The 19,966-nt window shown below is 41.3% G+C and overlaps 1 protein-coding gene across 4 annotated transcripts in view; it reads left to right on the top strand.

The window, feature by feature from the left end:
* Positions 1 to 19,966, top strand: part of LOC114280295 (putative LRR receptor-like serine/threonine-protein kinase At1g56140) — a 67,310-nt gene that overhangs the window by 39,139 nt on the left and 8,205 nt on the right. For 2 of the 4 annotated variants that reach the window (XR_014336947.1, XM_082881738.1), the window contains exons 6-23: positions 696 to 767; positions 1,737 to 1,808; positions 1,921 to 1,992; positions 2,395 to 2,466; positions 2,559 to 2,630; positions 2,731 to 2,802; positions 3,155 to 3,226; positions 3,311 to 3,376; positions 3,846 to 3,911; positions 4,168 to 4,212; positions 4,744 to 4,808; positions 5,153 to 5,529; positions 7,148 to 7,346; positions 7,450 to 7,617; positions 7,947 to 8,065; positions 8,369 to 8,579; positions 8,675 to 8,906; positions 9,030 to 9,180. Coding sequence is in view for 2 of the 4 variants with exons in the window: in XM_082881738.1 (XP_082737864.1) it covers positions 696 to 767; positions 1,737 to 1,808; positions 1,921 to 1,992; positions 2,395 to 2,466; positions 2,559 to 2,630; positions 2,731 to 2,802; positions 3,155 to 3,226; positions 3,311 to 3,376; positions 3,846 to 3,911; positions 4,168 to 4,212; positions 4,744 to 4,808; positions 5,153 to 5,529; positions 7,148 to 7,346; positions 7,450 to 7,617; positions 7,947 to 8,065; positions 8,369 to 8,579; positions 8,675 to 8,906; positions 9,030 to 9,180 (2,203 nt within the window). In the remaining 2 variants the exon portion in view is untranslated. Of the gene's footprint in view, positions 1 to 695; positions 768 to 1,736; positions 1,809 to 1,920; positions 1,993 to 2,394; positions 2,467 to 2,558; positions 2,631 to 2,730; positions 2,803 to 3,154; positions 3,227 to 3,310; positions 3,377 to 3,845; positions 3,912 to 4,167; positions 4,213 to 4,743; positions 4,809 to 5,152; positions 5,530 to 7,147; positions 7,347 to 7,449; positions 7,618 to 7,946; positions 8,066 to 8,368; positions 8,580 to 8,674; positions 8,907 to 9,029; positions 9,181 to 19,966 lie in introns of those variants that run through there. The other 2 variants (XR_014336948.1, XM_082881739.1) reach the window with 2 other exon arrangements.

Genomic DNA, 19,966 nt, shown 5'->3' with positions numbered 1-19,966 from the left:
TTATTCTTAATTTTGTATGTGTTTTAGAGGCAGCTTGATGTTTTGAATTTCAATTGATTGCAACTTGCAAGGCAACTTTATGCCACCTTTTAAGCACATATACATGGGTAATTCTATTCACACACCACGTAAAATCTCAGTACACATTATTTATGTCGTTCAAATATAAACTTCTCAACAAAAGTCAAATGTTCAGACATAAACTTTTGAATAAAAAGCAGTTGTTTGGATATCAAAATCTCAGTACACACCATTTGTCTTGTTCGGATATAAACTTCCAAACAAAAATCAAATTTTTGGGCATAAACTTCCTGAATATAAATGAATTGTTTAGATATACATTATTTTCAATAGTTTATATACAAACAACTATTTTTTGCTTGGAATGTTATGTCCAAACATTTGACTTTTTCATATCCAAACGACACAAATGGTGTGTACTGATATTTTCTATAATGTGTGAATAGAATTTCCCGATATATATGCGTCAACAAATACTTTTCTCCAAAATTGCCTTCTGCTATTCTTGATTGTTGTTTTAAAATCTCAGTCTTTTGCTATAGTGTTATTCAGGACCTAATTGAATGGAACATTTGAATCACTTATGCAAGTAATTTAATGACATACCTGTTTCCTGCATCCCATTCAAATATCATATTCAAACTATTTGATGTTATTTACTTGCTATTTTCTAGGTCCATTAGTTCAAATGACTTTTCTGGCCCTCTACCATCAGAGCTTGGGAATTTAGCAAAATTGGAGCAACTGTAAGTGCTGAGATATTGCTCACTTTTTATTTAATTTTCCAAAAGAATGCTGCTTCTCTTGTTGGACTACATTTGTTATCCATACGAATAGGATTCATAAATGGTAGAGTATAATGCCCTCTAATAAACTATTATTGTGTTACTGCAATTGAGTTGAGAGATACATATATACGTTGATCATGCTCATCATATATCTGAAGCTGTCATAGGTGTGTGTACTGTTTAGATGTGAAAGCGCACCAATACCTTCTTCCTATTCACTTTTCTCTTCTTACCTCTAAAAGTGGTCCTGTCCTTAGTCTGTGTATCCAATATTTTGGCCAGATGAGATTTATATCTGACTTAGCCTTAGATTTAGATGTTGAGTTGGTGTTGTTAGTCTTGTGCCCTAAAAGTCAATCTGGAAGATATGGTTGGTACAATTTTGTAAAACAATATTATCATTTAATCAAAGCATATGACAAGTTTTCTTGTCATGTTTAATATGTATATTATTCTTTACATGATAAATCCATAAAATTGGGTTAACTATACTTGTTCTTCAAAGTTAAGAATATTAGACTTTTACTTCTCTATACTTTATTCTTAAATGAACTGATCATGGGATTATTAATTGGGAATTAAAAATTTGGTAATACTAGCACATGTTATGTTGGTTCAATTGAGAGAGTGGCTAGTCTCAAGTCACTAATGTAGAAACACTGAGGCAAACATGTGGGTTCTTGTTAAAGAGCAAGTTCATTGAATGTAACCATTTATGAATGTCTACACAGATTTTTACTTGTCAAATAGATGCTCATTAGTTACAATTGTGCATGTAATCCTTAGACCTGAGAGCATCATGGTTGTCTTGTGTATGTGTAACCCATCTTGTGAGTCGTACCTGTCAAATCTTGATTTATCCTTATTGTGCAAAATTTACATTTACTAGTGTATCATCTTTTTGATGAACATTATCCACCTTGATAGCTACATTGATAGTTCTGGACTTAGTGGAGCTATACCTTCATCATTTGCTGCTCTACAAAACATGCAAACAGTGTAAGAGCTTTCTAACATATCTTTTTTCCTTTTCTAAGAAACTTATTGGATACATATTTCATTCAATTTAAATATTTCAAATTTACCGAGGAAGAATGTTTGGGGATCCCAGGTGGGCTTCAGATACTGAACTGAATGGCAACATACCTGACTTCATTGGGAATTGGTCAAAGCTTACTACCTTGTAAGCAATATGCATGTTGTATTTTCTTTAGTTAATACTAACACTCAAATTATGGCTTTACGTTAAACTACATTTTCAATGTATAGTAACTGAGATGTAAAATTTGGTACTTAACGCTTGGGTTCAAGTCTCCTCCATAACGGATTATTGGGGTTACACCTACTTCTTAATACCCAGAGTATGGTGGAACCTTAGCTTCGGCCCTGACGTAGATGCGATGTTGGTTTCAACAGATATTTGTGGGTATTAAGGGGCAATGCTCCCTGGCGGATGTGTAAACTAACCTATCTGCACATCCATATTATATTATGTACCTAAAAAAACAAAAATTGGTACTTACACCAATATTCAGCAACCTCTCTTGCATAATCAATAAATCAGCTGCATCTTAACTTTCTGTAGGAGATTTCAGGGAAACTCATTTGGAAGTGCGATCCCATCGACATTTTCCAACTTAAAATTGTTGACAGATTTGTGAGTGTTAACTCTTTCAATGGATTTTGTTCATATTTAGCATATCAATAAAGCTAATATTCTTTCTTATATTGTAACGTGTACTAATGTAGGAGAATAAGTGATTTATCTAACAGTAGCTCTTCACTGGAGTTTCTTAAGAATATGATGTCTCTGGGCACCCTGTAAGGCGATATGGTTATAGTACAATAATTTGCTGTGTTACTTTTTCATTTTCATTATTCCCCAATGCTCTTTTACGAAATAACATACCATGTCCTGCAGAGTTCTCAGGAATAACAATATTTATGGTTCAATTCCATCCAATATCGGAGATTATCAAAGTTTAGAACATCTGTAAGTTATTGCTGTTGATTTTGAGTTGGTCCCATATACTTCAACCTAAAAACTGGCCAGTTCATAATTTGGTTGGGAAAGAGGGGATCAAAGTAGCCATCCAACTCTATGATGTAAACATTTGTTAATGATTTTGCTTTAGGATTTGGTTAACGTATGCTCTTAGCAAACATGTTAAGAAACTTAAAAAGATTGTACATTTTATTTGAAATACGTGCAATAAAGAATGTACAATCTTTTTAAGCCTTCTTAACATGTGACCCTACGGCACATTCTAACAAGACCCTTTACTTTATTATCTAACTCATTTTACCTTTTCTTTGTTACAACCATGGTTTATGTAATTATCCAGGGATTTGAGCTTCAACAATTTAGCTGGACAGATTCCGGATGCACTGTTCAATTTGAGTTTTCTCTCTTACTTGTAATAAACATCTTCTGCATTGTTGTTTTAAAAAAACTCCCAGCATGTACTCTTTATTCCTTGAACTAATTTCTTTATGCTCAGGTTTCTTGGGAATAATAAATTAACTGGTACCCTTCCTACCCAAATGAGTACATCTCTCCTGAATATGTAAGTATTTCGTATATAACCATTCACAGTTTACTTTAAACACTTGTAAATAGGTGTTATCAACAAACTCCTTTTGTAAGTTTTGAAGTTCATTCCTTCTTTTGTCTATAACAATTATCAAGAGATGTTTGTTTTCTAATACACAGTTTCTCAAGTTTCATGATTATATATAGACTCAAAAGCATAATCAACTATTGAACTCCAATGATACATCACAGATTAATCATTTTTGCCATTTGATGTTTATCGACAGCAACATATTTTTTAGACAACCCTGCTACGTGTGCAAGAAAATCATGTAATAGGCAAGGCAACAATCCTAGTATACATGTGTACATGTATGTATGGAGAGAAATAAAAAATAATAATTAATTAATTAACAAATAAGCAAAATTAAATTAAAATAACCAAGTTATTGGTCATAGGATGGAATATCAACTGAACTTTCCTATTATGTTATTGTCTACAGAGATTTGTCATACAATGAATTATCTGGGAGCTTTCCTTCTTGGATCGGCAAACAAGACTTACAACTGTATGTAAATACAATTTCTCTCTCTCTCTCTCTCTCTCTCTCTCTCTCTCTCTCTCCGTTTTTCATTTTCAATAGTCATGGTATACCATCCTGGTATCTTGCAATAGTTTGACGGCCGACTTCTAAATTTTAAGATTTTCTTCTTCCAAATTTTTATTATAAACTGCATTTTGTATCATTTGTGCATATCTTCTACATTGACTTGTACCCTTGAAACTGAAACTGACATTGAGATTTTCTGGGGTGTAATATGCAGTAATTTAGTGGCCAATAACTTCACAGTAGAAAGTTCAAACAACAGGTGATTCTCTCCTTGCTGTATGCTTTTGTTTTTATTACATATGATTGTGAACATTCAATGAAACGACAACACTAAACGAAAGTAAGTTTCTTTCCCATTAAATTGTTTTAGCATTGAACATGAGTTGGTTACCAGCACCTGCTTGAGCAATCAAACATGCGTGACAGTGTTGCTAAATGTAATAGTTTTTTGAACCTTTTTATGATGCTAATATGTGCTCATAAATATATGTGAAATAATGATGATGGCACCTTTCTAGTTTTGAAGATATGGAATATTTCATTGATCTTATCTATAGTCTAGAACTTTTTTCTCCTCCCATTCTTTTTGTGTGCAGTTGAACGGGATTTACTCTTTATAATTATGTTTTTGTATTTCAATATACATTATTTCTCTTATGCATTCTTTATAATGGTCTTGTGTATTAGATTTGATATGATTTCCTGATAACTAAAGAAACACTAAAGATTTATATGATTGTTTGACAACTAAAGGAAACTATTACAATATGCATTCTTCCTCTTCTTCCAGTGTTCTGCCTTCAGGATTGAGGTGTCTTCAAAGGAATTTTCCCTGCAACCGAAATTTTCCTGTCTGTAAGTGCAGTTTAGAAATTTCCTAAACTATGATTCTGAGAGTAGAATATGTACATCCATAGCACGAGGATAAAATGGATTACATCTATTTGAGATCAGTGTATGAATTTTTACTCATAAATTTTTAATATGCAATTTTGAAACATAGATTATATAATTTGGTGTAGTGGACAGAATGAACTCAAATTTGTCTTTCTATTGTTGAGAGAATTCCCAGCCATAAAGTGCATTGAACCAATAAAACATATATGAACGACGAGATATAGCTGATATTTACTTTTTGTTAATTGAATGACCTAATTGAATTCAATCTGATAACTTTTTTCTTTCCTGTTAATTGACAGACTATAACTTTTCAATCAAGTGCGGTGGTCCACAGATTACATCTAATAATCAGATTATTTACGAGAGGGATAACGAGACTCTGGGTCCAGCTACATATTATGTTACCAGTGAAAACAGGTGGGCAGTAAGTAATGTTGGACGTTTCATCGACAGCGGCCAGCCTCAGTATATAAGTTTCTCTTCATCTCAGTTCACACAAACTTTGGAGTCAGAGCTGTTCCAGACAGCACGAATATCTGCCGGATCATTAAGATACTATGGGTTAGGGCTCGAGAATGGTAATTATAACGTGAGTCTCCAGTTTGCAGAGACGGCTATCCTGAATTCTATTATTTGGAAAAGTCGTGGAAGACGTGTTTTTGATATATATATCCAGGTCTGTGTTTAGTTGTGGAATTGGATTAGAAATCGTGTTTTTCCTCTTTTCTTTTAAATTGAATCTTGCATTGCCACCTTTCTGTTCACTACCCCTGTAGTAAATTATGACTAATCATCGTGACTCTGTTAAGTCACCAATTATTCCAAAAGCTTATGCTGGTAGGAAATGGACCCAACAGTATATCAAGATTCAAGATATTTAACACCCTCTCTCTCATACAACTTTGTCTTGCATGTGGGGTGATAAACAGAGAACTAAATGCCAACGGTAAGACTTGAACCCAATACCTCTCTCAACTTGAGCTATTATACCATGTTAAGTCACTAATTATCCCAAAAACTTAAGCTGCTAGGAAATGGGCTCGATAATTTATATTAAGTGATCCAACAGACTCAACTTAATGTCATAACTTTAAAGTTTGTTGTTCATCAATATAAGAGTTAGAAATAGCAGTTGAAAAGGCTATTGGACATCACCTATTGTTGGTCTAATCCGCCCGGAGTGTTGGGGAGGGTGGACTAGTATTGATCTGACCTCTGGTCTTTATTCACTCAAAATGGATGCCTTTAGAATTGAACCATGTTATCTCCCTTGACAGCATGTGTCTTGTCACCCTTTAAAGTTCTATTTTTAATTCTTTTACTATTGCACCAGGCAATGTCCCATTGAGATTAGTTCCTAGAATCCTTTTCTAAAATATTTGCATGATCTTCTTGTTTTCGTAACACGCTGTCACGTCCCGCCAAATTACCTAGACAGAATTGCCTACCAAGAGGAAGTGTCAAGGAAGGGAGGCTAATGGAATATTATGGAAGCTCCTGAAAGACTTGAAAAAAATATGAGAATATGGTACATAATTCTATAATATACCTAAAAGGATCTAGAATAGGTTTTATAGCATTTAAGTGAATATTAGAGGGATGGAAGCAATAGAAGCTTCTAGAACCTCTTAGAGAAATGGAGGTGGTAAAAAATCCTTGTACCTACTTCTAGAATGAGGTAGATGTTTGTATAAATATTTTTAGGGAGGATTCTAGATCCTTCTTGTAAGATAAGGAAAGCTTCCATGAGAAGCTTCTCCATAGTCTTTTTCTTGTATGTTCTGGAATATTCTAGAGAAGACCTAAGATGTCTATAAATAAGAGAGGGGCTCATTTGTTCCATCCATCATCCAAGAGTTGCACGAGTTTTCTCAAAGTGAATATAAAGGCATTCTCTCAAACTCTATTTGTCTTCTTACTTGTCTTTCTTGCAAGTTTGTGAGTTCGGCTAACTTAGCATAATCAAGTAAGGCTTGTGATTGTCTAAGTGCCACACGGAGTGCTTAGAAATAACCGAAGCCATGACAATGCACTCCTTTTCCCTAAAATTTTAATTATATTAGTTCATTTTTTGTCCAAACATGAGAGATGGCAATTGCCTCCGTGATTTCTTCTCATAAATTTATGAAATAATTTTCAATATCATATAGTTCTCACTTCTCAATAACAAGTAGTAAAAGACATCCATGCTTTGATGCAATCCGTCTTTTAATTCTTTTACTTCGTGTTTATCATCATCATCTCCTCCTCCTTTATATTTTTTCTCGCTTAAGTTCTCAACTTCTTTATTCTAGGGCAATCGGGTGTTAAAAGATTTTGACATAAGAAGGGAGCGACGTGAAGCCTCTTTCCAAGCTGTTCAGAAGGATTTTACGGTTCAGGTATCAGAAAACTATCTTGAAATCCATCTCTTTTGGGCTGGTAAGGGGACTTGTTGTATACCTACTCAAGGTACATACGGACCTTCTATTTCAGCAATCAGTGCCACTCCAGGTAATATGATTACAAAATATTTGATATGAGATCAGAAATTTAAATCTGATATTTTAGTACATTAATTTGATGCCAAGTTTTTGACAACTAAGCTTTTGTACAGATTTCAACCCCACTGTTAGCAACAACCCTCCAACTCCAACCAGGAAGAACAAGACTGGTTTGATTGTAGGGATAGTTGTTCCTGTTGCAGTTGTAACCTTTCTGTCTACTTTTATGTTATATTGTTTCATCCAGAGAAGAAAAAGGGCACACAAGAATAAGGAAGAAGGTACAAATTTAAAAAAGCAGTAAGCCAAGTTTATTATTGCAGTCTGACTTCTTTGTCCACAACAGATATGTTGTTTGCCCATTTGTGGCTCTAGTCTGTTAGTGAAAATGCTTTCTAAGTTCTGCTTAAAAATTTCTTGTCTGTGTCTGTGTATGTGTGTTAGATGCAGAATCAGGCTTCCTAAATGCTATTTGTTTGTTACATAAAATTTGTTTAAAGCAAAAACTATTTTGGGATCATGAGCATCGTTATAAGCTTACTAAATTCATAAGACATAATTATGACTTCCTAAAGATATTCACAACCAAGAGTTTGTATTGAACTTGCAGAGCTCCTAGGGATTGATGCTAGACCTTACACTTTCAGTTATGCTGAACTCAGGGCTGCAACGGAAGATTTTAATCCTGCAAACAAACTCGGGGAGGGAGGCTTTGGACCTGTTTATAAGGTAAGTCATTATTCTAATCAAGAACAAGCTGTCATCCAGCCCTTAATATCGCTTTACAAACTGGTACCAATCGTTTGACTTGTAATTACTGTTCCTCTATGGGTTTCCATAATTTCTTAGTTGAAGATCACAGTTTGCCAAATCACCTCTTTTTTCTTTTTTTATTTTTAAATCATTGTGACATGGCAGCTGGCTACGGTCCATTGCAATTTTTGTAGAAATAACATTATGGAAAATTCAAACCTCTGCTATTTTTTTTATTTATTTATAAACTCAAGTTTTGAAGGTTTTTGTATTCAACAGGGAACACTCAATGATAGGAGGGTGGTTGCTGTTAAGCAACTTTCTGTGGCATCCCACCAGGGAAAGAATCAATTTGTCACAGAGATTGCTACAATATCTGCTGTGCAACACCGAAATCTTGTGAAATTATATGGATGCTGCATTGAGGGAGATAAACGATTGCTTGTTTACGAGTATCTTGAAAACAAGAGTCTTGATCAAGCACTATTTCGTATAATGATATTACCTTAACATTTCTATATATTGTAGAAATTTTGAATATTGAGATCAGAAAATATTTAACTTTATTTGTCATTTATGAATCAGGAAAGAAAACTTTGTACCTTAACTGGCCCTCTCGTTTTGATATATGCTTGGGAGTAGCAAGGGGTCTATCTTATCTTCATGAGGAATCACGGGTTCGCATTGTACACAGAGATGTGAAGGCCAGCAATATTCTTCTCGACTCTGATCTCATCCCCAAAATTTCTGATTTTGGTTTGGCCAAACTCTACGATGACAAAAAGACCCACATAAGCACTCGTGTTGCAGGGACAATGTAAAGTTCTCATCAGTCAAGCTCCATAAATTTCTCCTTCTATTAGTTAATTTATAATATCTTGATATTGTTCACAGTTGAGATAATATCTTAAAAATGGTGCCTTTTATGTTACTAATGTAGCGGGTATCTTGCACCTGAGTATGCTATGCGTGGGCACCTCACAGAAAAAGCCGATGTGTTTGGCTTTGGTGTTGTAGCTCTCGAGATTGTCAGTGGAAGGCTAAATTCTGACTCAAGCTTGGAGGATGATAAGATATATCTTCTTGAATGGGTATGAATCATGATTCATTTTTTCTTCGCCCAATACACATTTATCCTATGAAATGTTGCAATTGCGTGGAAATTGAATAAGTCCCTCCGTTTTAAATAGTGTGCTAGTCTTGAATTTTTTAAGGAAATGTAGAAAAAACTATGTGGTTCAAACTTTATTATCCTGCAACAGTAGGGCTTAGCTATGGTTGCTTTCATGCTTTTGGAAACAAATATCACGTAGAATAAATATAGGATTCTTCTGAACTTTTTTTTCTTTTCTTTTCTTTTCTTGAGTTTTTGTAATAACCAAATAAAATTAGAAATGCAATCAGGAGAACAGAAAAACAAAGGCTACTTGTTCAAGTACTTTGAGAAACAATGCATCTGTTATCATTTCTGAAGTGGGTGAAAATTAATCAAGTCTTGGTGCTAGGCCCAATGCAATACTCACTCCAAGATGGAGCTAGGTCGGACCTCGGCCCTATGGCCAACACTTGCTCCGAAGTAAGGCAATCATAGGAGTTCGGCCCAATGTACGAGCGTCACTCCAAAGTGGGCCGAGCAACATGGTGGACCTTCTGGATGGACAGAACCACTCCGAAGTGGGTTGAGCAACATATTGGACCTTCTGGATGGACAGAACCACTCCGAAGTGGATTGAGCAACATGTTGGACCTCCTGGTTGGACAACCGTTGTAGAGCAGACCAACTTAGAGAAGGCCAATTCACTGAAGATCTTTCTTGGGTCCACTAGAGACAAACAACTTTGCTCCTCTCCCTCTGTATGAACATAACGTGGAGACATGGAGGTGCAGAGGGACAAGGAGCATATATGACAGACCTGCGTCTGAATGGCAGGCAGAGTGGTCGTCCTCTTCCAATGAGAGATGCCCGCTAATGAGACAAACAAAACAGACCTGCACCCGAGTGTCAGGCGGAGTGGTCGTCCTCCTCCAATAGGAGACGACCACGAATAAGACACGTTGGACAGATGGCGGAGAGAGAAGGACTTGAACGACAAACAACATTCTCCTATAAAAGGTGAACACTATTCACTCTGAAGGGATCCGAAATCCACACACTTAACACATATACACTCTTTGTATTCTCTCTTCTTTCTTCTTCCTCTCCCTGAGTCCCTGACTTTACCATCGGAGGGGTTTCCGACCAAACCCCGGTCGGGCAGCCTCACCGTTTGTTACTCTGTGCAGATCTTCAATTCCTAAAGCCAGCTGTTCATCCACGAAGTTCAACCCATCTTCATAATGCGGAAATCACCCTCGCACAATTGGCGCCGTCTGTGGGAAAACCACTGTTTGCTTCGTGACGACCTCCGGCGATGGGAATCGAAGATACACCCCACTCTGGGCTAGCAGAGAGGACTCCAATGACGGAGAGAACCAAAGATAAGGGTCTGGCATTCCCTCCAACGCACGATGACCTTATGGACCACGATGATCAGACACCCAATGCGGCGGAGCGACGCCGTGTCATTGCCGCTGAGACGTCTCAACGCCTTTTTGTTGAGAAAGACCACCGTGACCGCATCATCGACTCAATGGGTTTGGAGATCACTGAGCTTCGTACCCAATTGTTGAAGTTCATGGCGACCCCAGCGGAGCCAAGAAAATCCGTTGGCGGACCATCGCAAAGGAGACGTACTTCTCCGCCGCCTCACAAGGAGCACTCCAGCCGTGGCCCTGCTCATAGAGAGCGTGGCCGGCCGATTTCGGTGCATAGTGAAGGGGCCAGCAGTAGGACGAATAACCTACAAAAAAATAACCCACGAGAGAATTCTCGTAAAAGGCAAAGGACCGTTAGCCGTCTATCTGAAACCTCTCATTGTCGTCGCGACGAGCGACCACACGATTTGAGAAGTTGGCTAAATGATAATAGAGAAGAGGCACGACGGCTATGTAGAGAAGGAGAACGTCGACGAGATAGGGAGCAAGAACGCCGGCTCGATAGGGAAAGAGATCAGTTAGATCGGTCCATACACCAACAAGAGCGTCGTGCTCTAGACCGGTTGGTGTCCACCCCCTTCTCCCCAGAGATAGAAGCTGTAGAACCTCCACGGAAGTATAGCCCGCCGAAATTCATTCTCTATGATGGGAAGACGGACCCTTTGACCCATATCAGCCATTATCGCCAGATGATGTCCCTCTGGAACCGCAACGACGCACTCATGTGCAAAGTCTTCCCTTCTAGCCTTGGAGAACTTGGCCTCCGATGGTTTGACAAACTCCCCAATGGCTCGATTTACGACTGGACGTAGCTCTCTGAGGCGTTCTTAGCCCGATTTGTCTCCAACAGCAGAGTCCCAAAGCAGTTAGATACTTTGTTCAATATCCGAAAGGACAGGAAAGAGACCCTACGCCAGTACGCGCGACGGTATTGGGAGGAGTATGGTGACTTGGAAGAAAATGTTTGTAGTGAACAATTGGCCGTGCTATACTTCAAGCAAGGCCTACCCCCTTCGCACAAGCCAAGGCAGTCGTTGACGAAACGACCTGCCCCCACCATGAAGGATTTGAGGGCTCGAATAGAGCAACAAGCTCGTGTGGAAGATGACACTGCTTCGGTACATGTCACAGTCGCTGAAGAAGAAGTCAGACCGCCTCGACCGCCTAAGACTGAGCAGCCAAGAAGGGATGAGCAGCGCAAGAACTATGGCCAAAGGAACCGCTCCACAGCAGAAAATGAGGAGGAAAGGGCCAAGTCTTATGAAGGCATCACCACCGTCTTCAAAGAGCCAATATACAGGCTTGTCGAGAAACTTAAAGGGGAAGCCTTCTTTGTTTGGCTAGCTAAGATGCCTGGAGACCCTGCTCGGCGCAATCAGACACTACGTTGCACCTATCATCGAGAGAAGGGACACAAGACGCAAAATTGCAGAGCTCTCAAACAACACTTGGAGGACTTAGTTACGGCAGGACACCTCCAACAATGGATAGACGTTGATAAGACGAGGGAAAAGCAGGGACTAGACCAAGCCCCTCCTGAAGCGAACCATGCCCCGAGGTTGGTCATCAACGTTATCCATGGAATGACCGACCCCGAAAGGGAAAACACAATTCGAGGAGAAATCCAACGAGCCACCCACATTCAACAGGTAATGTCGGTAGGACCTCCTCCTAAAAAGTCCAAGACAGAAGCCAGACCTTCTCGGTTTAACGTCGTGTTCACTGAGAAGGACCTAGAGGGAATCCAACACCCCCACACCGATGCCCTCATCGTTACAGTTGGTGTGGCCAACAAGTTCGATGTGAAACGAGTCTTGATTGACCAAGGAAGTGCCGCAGACATCATATATTATGAGCTTTTCAAGAAGCTCGGCCTCAGTGAGCAACACCTGACACCTGCCACCTCCCCTTTAGTTGGCTTCAACTCGCAAACAGAATGGCCGCTCGGCCGAATAACTCTGCCTGTCATAGCTAAGTCCAAGGTGGTCTCTGTTGACTTCTTGGTGGTAAACACCCCATCTCCCTACAATGCCATCCTCGGCCGACCTTGGATTCACCAGATGGAGGCAGTACCTTCCACCTATCACCAATTCGTTCGCTTTCCAACCAAGTTTGGAGTAGAGGAGATTCGTAGAGACCAAGTGGCAGCCAAACACTGCTTCATTGCCGCCATGAAAACCAAACAAGTCTGCGACCAAGTACAGATGGTAGAAGTACCTGACCAGCCAGTTTTGGAAGACGTCGGCGGAGTGCCGACCGAGAAGATGGTAGAGGACCTAGAGACGGTCTTGGTAGAAGAAGGAAACCCAGATAAGTTCTTCCTGCTCGGCACTTCCCTCACTGTTGGAGAGAAAGAGCAATTACTGGCTCTACTCCGTAAAAACATCGAAGTGTTCGCCTGGTCGGCCTATGACACTCCTGGGTTGGACCCCAACTATGCCTGTCATCGACTCAACGTCCAACTAGGAGCGCGGCCGGTTATTCAGAAGAGTAGACGATCATCCACGCAACACACCGATGCAGTGATTGAAGAGGTGGACAAACTTTTGGCTGCTGGAGTCATTCGAGAAGTGCAGTACCCAAAGTGGCTGTCCAACACCGTCGTGGTGAAAAAGAAGAATGGCAAATGGTGAGTCTGCGTTGATTTCACTAGCCTTAACAAAGCTTGCCCCAAGGATAGCTTCCCCCTTCTACGAATAGATCAACTTGTTGACGCAACGGCTGGACATGAGCGCATGAGCTTTCTAGACGCCTATAGTGGCTACCACCAGATCCCTATGTTCGGTCCTGACCAAGAGAAAACGGCTTTCATCAGCCCTAGAGGCATTTACTGCTACAAAGTGATGCCCTTCGGCTTGAAAAACGCTGGTGCGACCTACCAGCGAATGGTCACCAAAATGTTCAAGGACCAGCTTGGTAAAACCATGGAAGCATACATTGATGACATGGTCGTCAAAAGCAAGTTGGCCGCGCACCATCTAAGGGACCTTGAGCAAGTGTTTGGAATTCTGAAGACTCACAAGCTTCGATTGAATGCCTCAAAATGCGCCTTTGGAGTAGGATCAGGGAAGTTTTTGGGGTATATGGTGACTAGGCGGGGCATTGAAGCCAACCCCGACCAAATCAAAGCCCTCCAAGACCTTGAAGCACCTACAAAGGCTAAAGAACTCCAGAAACTCGCTGGTATGGCTGCAGCACTTAACCGTTTCATCAATCGGTCATCTGATCGGATGAAGCCCTTCTTCCAACTTCTAAGGAAGAAAACCAGTTTTGAGTGGGGAAGTCAGTGCTCCGAAGCGCTAGAAGATTTGAAGAAGTATTTGTCCTCTCCTCCCCTTCTATCAACACTTGTCGCCAACAAAGAGCTTTTCCTTTACTTGGCTGTTTCTGATCATGCTGTCAGTGCAGTGCTAGTCAGAGAGGATGGGAAGGAGCAAAAACCAGTGTATTATGTTAGCAAGACACTCCTTGATGCCGAAACTAGATACTTGCCATTGGAGAAATTGGCATATGCACTATTAATTGCCTCTAGGAAGCTTGTTCATTACTTTCAAGGACATACCATCAACGTCCTCACTGAATTTCCCCTCAAGTCTGTGTTCAGTCGAGCAGATTTCTCAGGCCGAACAGCAAAGTGGGCGGTGGAGCTTGGAGAGTTTGATATCAAGTTCCAACCTCGAACAGCAATCAAAGCTCAAGTCCTGGCAGACTTTGTTGCAGAATTCACCCCGGGACCAGTTGTTCCCTCCGAAGGGAGCTCGGCTTTGGTCACTATGACTGCCCAGCATAAAGGGCAATCCCCAGCCGAAGCATGGAAACTTTTTGTTGGAGACGTATGGAAGCTGTTCGTGGACGGTTCTTCTAACCAGAAAGGGTTAGGGGCAGGAGTTGTCCTTATTTCTCCTGAAGGATTCATGTGGGAGCAAGCCATTCGATTGGGTTGGAAAGCCTCTAACAATGAAGCAAAGTATGAAGCTCTACTAGCCGGCCTACGAAGTGCCGAACACTTCAATGCGGAGGAGCTACTCGTCTTTAGTGACTCTCAATTAGTGGTCAACCAACTCTCTGGAGTTTACGAGGCTCGCGATGAGCGGATGGCCACTTATGCAGCACAGGCCAAAAATTTGATCAGAAAGTTCCAAGCCATCAAAGTCGAGAAGATTGGCCGAGAGGGAAATGGTCATGCTGACGCTTTAGCTTGCCTGGGTTCCTCGGTCGACTCCAGAGACGGCCGCAAAATATGGGTGGAATATGTACCCCAACCAAGTATTCAACTAGTCGAAATGGTCCTTTGCACTGACTTGGGCCCGAGTTGGATGGACCCACTCTTGGCCTTCTTGAAAAGTGGCACCCTTCCTGAGGACAAAAAAGAAGCGCATAAGACAAGGCACAGAGCTTCTCGGTTTTGGCTCTCCCCATCTGGCAAGCTTTACAAGAAGTCCTACATGGGCCCTTATCTATTATGTGTTCATCCAAGTCTGGTGGAAGATGTGCTTTATGAGATCCATGATGGAATCTGTGGGAGTCACACTGGTGGTCGGTCCTTGGCACACCGAGCGCTAACACACGGGTATTGGTGGCCGCGCATGCAAAAAGAGGCCCAACAGTACGTCCGCAAGTGCGACAAGTGCCAAAAGTTTGCTCCTCTCATTCACCAGCCAGCCAAAGCTCTAACCCCTCTCACCAGTCCTTGGCCATTCGCTCAGTGGGGCTTAGACATTGTTGGACCATTAGCTAGGGGAATTGGGAATAAAAGGTTCTTCATCGCTGCAACTGACTACTTCACCAAATGGGTAGAGGTGGAGGCCTTGTGCAAGATCAAAGAAGCAGACACTAAGAGGTTTGTTTGGCGCAATGTTGTGACTCGATTTGGCATTCCCAGAGTCCTTCTCTCTGACAACGGTACACAATTTGATGGCAAGATCTTCAGGAGATTTTGCGCTGACTTGAAGATAGAGTTCCGAAACTCCACTCCGGCCTACCCACAAGGCAATGGCCAAGCTGAAGCGTCCAACAAGACGATTATTGACGGGATAAAAAAGCGTCTTGAAAAAGCCAAGGGCAAATGGGTGGAAGAGATACCGAATGTCCTCTGGGCTTACCGAACTACTCCTCGTCGGTTAACCGGTGAGACACCTTACTCTCTCACCTATGGGATGGAAGCAATCATCCCTTTGGAGGTTGGCCTTCCTACCATCCGTTTTGAGATCTTTGAGCCAGCAGACAATGATGAAGCTATTGCCCAAGCTCTGGACATGGCCAAAGAACGTAGGGAAGCCGCCCTCATTCGATTGGCGGCTTACCAGCAGCAACTCACTAAGAGCTTCAACAAGAATGTGCGTCCAAGGCAATTCCTACCAGGTGACTTGGTACTCAGGAAGGTAATGGATCACAAGAAAGTTCCTGGGGAAGGGAAACTTGGTGCAAACTGGGAGGGGCCCTACAAGGTTACCTCAGCACTTGGCAATGGCGCATACTATCTGGCTGACTTATCAGGGAAGGCAATCCCCAGACCATGGAACGTCGCCAACCTAAAGAAGTACTTCCAGTGATATGATTCTTAGGATGAAATACTTACAGTAATGTATTTCTCAGAACATGCCTTGATGTAATCAAAAGTTACGAGTATCAATGAATGAAAATTTGTTTTATAGTTTGTCCTTATTTACTTGTGTTGTACATTTATGCTCGGTGGAGCAAATTGGCCACGGGTCTTAACTCAAGCCAATCCCGGATGCTCAACCCTTTGGTTGGAGCGGGGTGCCAAGTGGTATAACTTGGTGGAATTTGTGCCAAGTATCGTTACTTAAAGCACGGTCCAAATTCACAATTCACGCTCGAAGACGGGCAGAATTACACTCTACGAAGGGTTAAATCCCGCCAAAACTTGCCCAAGTCAGGTGGCGGCCGACCAACATGATAAAAAACTTTCACAATTTTTTCTCTACGAAGGCATAAAGCATGGTCTGACCGAACAGACAACCTTGCGAGCCACAGAGCTCATGCTCAGCTAGGGGCATCGACAAACTTACTCAATTTTTTCTAAGGCACGAAGCCTGATCAGACCGAACAGACAGCCTGCTAGGCCATAGAGCCTCTGCTCGGCCGGGGGCAAACATGACATATAAGCAAAAATTGAAGATAAGCGGTTCAACACTTGCGAAAATAAAAGAACGAGTGCATTGAAGTGAAACTTCAATTACTAAAAAGAGTTCGGCCTTACAAAAAAAGAGGTCCACCCGACCGAACTCCAAGATAAATAAGAAAGTACAAGTTGTAAATTCAACACTTGGCAAATTTAGAAGGTACTTCATTACAAAAGGGAGCTCGGTTTGTATCATAGCTTATCCAACCGAGCGCTAAAGCAAAACTTGAAGATACTTCATTAACTTCCAAGTTTCATTACAAAAGAACTACTAAAGCAGAAGTGAAAGAAAAACTCGAGGCAACCTAACAACTTACTCCTCGCGTTGCTCCTCCTCGTAGTGTCCATCCTCGCGGTGCTCCTCTTCTGTAGGATTGACAGTCTGTCTAACCAAGGAAGAGCTTGGCAGGAAAGGAGAAAGGCCAGAAGGATCAACATCCGTAGCTCCACTTTGGCGAGGCCTTCTCATCCTAACCCTTGCAGCGGTCTTCGAAGGGACTGGGATATCGTCAATATCATAAAGAGGAGAAGCCTCTTCCACTTTAGCAGCGCGCAGAGCCCCAGTCCAACCCTTAGTAAAGATCTTGTCCCTCAGCTTCAAAATCTCCTCCGAATAGGTCTTTTCGGCCTCGTCATAGCCCCTCTGTTCGGCCTCGTCCACCATCCTTTGATAATTAGCCTTTAAAGACTTCAAAGCAGCATCGGCATCTACGGCCCTCCGCTCGGCCATGAACATCAGTGCTTCGGCCTTCTTCTTTGCATCTTCCATCTTCTTTATATCCTCTCCGGCCGCCTTCAAGGACATATCAGCATCAGCCAACATGTTGATCATCTTAACCTTCTCTTGCTCCTCACGATGCCGCCTTTCATCCATGATGTGCATCCTCTGAATGCACTGCACCAAACCAAAATGTCATATTCTCAACAACCAAATTTAAGTAAATGACAAAGACATAAAAGAAGACTTACTGCGGTTAGCATCTGCACCGAACCCTTGATCAACACGTCGCTTGAAATGTTTTGCTCCGCCATATCCAAAGGTAGCAGCAATGTCTTTGATAAGTCAAAGGCCAAGTCGCTTGAGTAGATTATGCTGTCCGATGTAGTGATTGCTCGGCCGTTGTGCTCCAAGGGAGGCACCCATTCTTCATCTGAGCCCTGCTCATTAGAACCCCCAGCAACTTCTTTACCTTTGGATCTCTTCCTCTTTGAGGCCCTATCAGCAGGAAGAGCAAGAGTAGCAACGGGAGGAAGAGGAATAACAACATGCTTTTGTCCACCCTTAGACCTCTCAATCGGTGGAGAAGAAACTCGTGTGTCAACCGTCGAAACAGCTAGAAGGTCCTCATCATCAGATCCAAAGACTAAGGCATCAAGATTGAGCTTTTGGCGACGAGCCATTTCGCTTGCTAAGTCTGGCGACGGAGAGTAGCCTCTACTGAATGATCCACTTGATGAACAAACAACAGCGGAAGAGGAAGCTCCGGTAGTATGGCCAACTTGTTCTTCTGTTTCAATCCCAAGTGAGTCCCTCGCGAAGTTGTTTACTTTGGGTTTCCGTTGGATGACATGTCTGTAAGTTCACACATAGTTAAGCAAATGTGAGGCCGACCGATCTTCGTACCTTAGTGCAACTTTGATATCCCTTGGATGCTCTTTCTCCGGCCTCCTCTTTAGCTTCTTTGAACCTGCAAGTACGAACAATAACACTTTAACAAAGAAAAAAATCACAGGCGATAAGCGAATGGATAAAAGGAAGCTACAATAAAGAATGACCTGGGTGGCCGTTCTCTCGTGGAACCCGCTTCGATCGGCCCACCTCCTCGGCCGCAAACTCCCGATTACCTCCGACTTGAAGGAAATCAGAGCAATGCTTGTCATTATCAGGAAGTTCAGTAACGAGTTGGAGGTCCAACGACCGAACTTTGACATAATAGTTTTTACCGCCTTTATTACGACACAAGGAGTAGCAATGAAGGATATCCCAAACACCCAAGTCCAAGTCTAAGAGGTCGTTTAAGACCGAGACACCGTTTATCACTCTAAGTGTGTTCATTGATATTTGCATTGGTGTAAGTTCAAAATAAGAAAAGAATCGACGCAACAAAGGGTTCAACGGAAACCTAACACCCCCCTCTACGATGGAGGCAATTGAGAAGGGCATTGTAGTGCTTGTACACGACCGATCCGCGTCAACCGCCGCCAATGTCAATGTGACATCATTGGGAATGTTATATCTTCGGCGGAACTCATCCATTCCTGCCGGAGTGTCCACTAGGTTCCGAAACTTACCCATTGGAGGTGCGACGTTCCACCAAACAACTACACTAAGGATGACTTGCAAGGTTGGAGGTACAATGGCCGACCGAGCAACCGTGTGCTAAACGACTCTCAACGTTACACTTAACCAGAAAAGTAATGGTGAAGGTGGAAAGGAAATACATGGATTCTATGACTTACATTGCCAAAATCAAGGGAAACTTGATGGCGAGCCTCTCCGATGAAGCAGTCCCACTGTGGCAACCAAGAGAAAAATTATGAGTTGCCAAAAAAAAAAAAAAAAGAAAAAGATTAAATAAATAAAAAAAAATAAAAAAATAAAAAGAGAAATAAATCACAGTGGAGAACTTACAAAACAGTGTCAACAACTTGAATCAATAAATTACAGTGGCAAACCCACTGCGAAGGATGGGGCATTTTTTGTGAAAAGGCAGCTTTGGAATAAAGGCACAAGAAGCACTGCTACAATCCATGGGCGACAAAATAACGGTGGGTTCACTCCATCAAAAATACATTGCTCAGGACATCAGATAAGCCGGACTAACGTGAAATAGAGAAGAAATTGATCTCCCTGACTTAAAATTCTAGAGAGAGGAAATGGGAAAACCAAAAAGTTGGAGGAAGCTATCAACTTTCTGAAACAAATTCCGAATTTATAAGAGTCCCATGGTCAAACTCTTAGATTTTTAAATTGTTTTAACGCTCCAAGGAAAAGAGAGGAAACGTAAAGATAAAGAAAATAGATTACTTTATTCTCAAAAAAGGAACATGTGCTTTTCAGAAGTAAAAAAGTGGAGGCAAGATTGATTTGTTTTATTTTTCAAAAGAATTGATGGGTCTTCTTCACGTCACGTCGGCAGTCCAATCCACCAACCAGACATAGACACATAGCAGCTCGACATTCTAGTACTTACATC

Source organism: Camellia sinensis, chromosome 7 (assembly GCF_055761805.1).
Source record: "Camellia sinensis isolate YWXY chromosome 7, ASM5576180v1, whole genome shotgun sequence".
Classification (NCBI taxonomy): Eukaryota; Viridiplantae; Streptophyta; class Magnoliopsida; order Ericales; family Theaceae; genus Camellia; species Camellia sinensis.
This window is presented reverse-complemented; position numbering and strand designations above follow the sequence as displayed.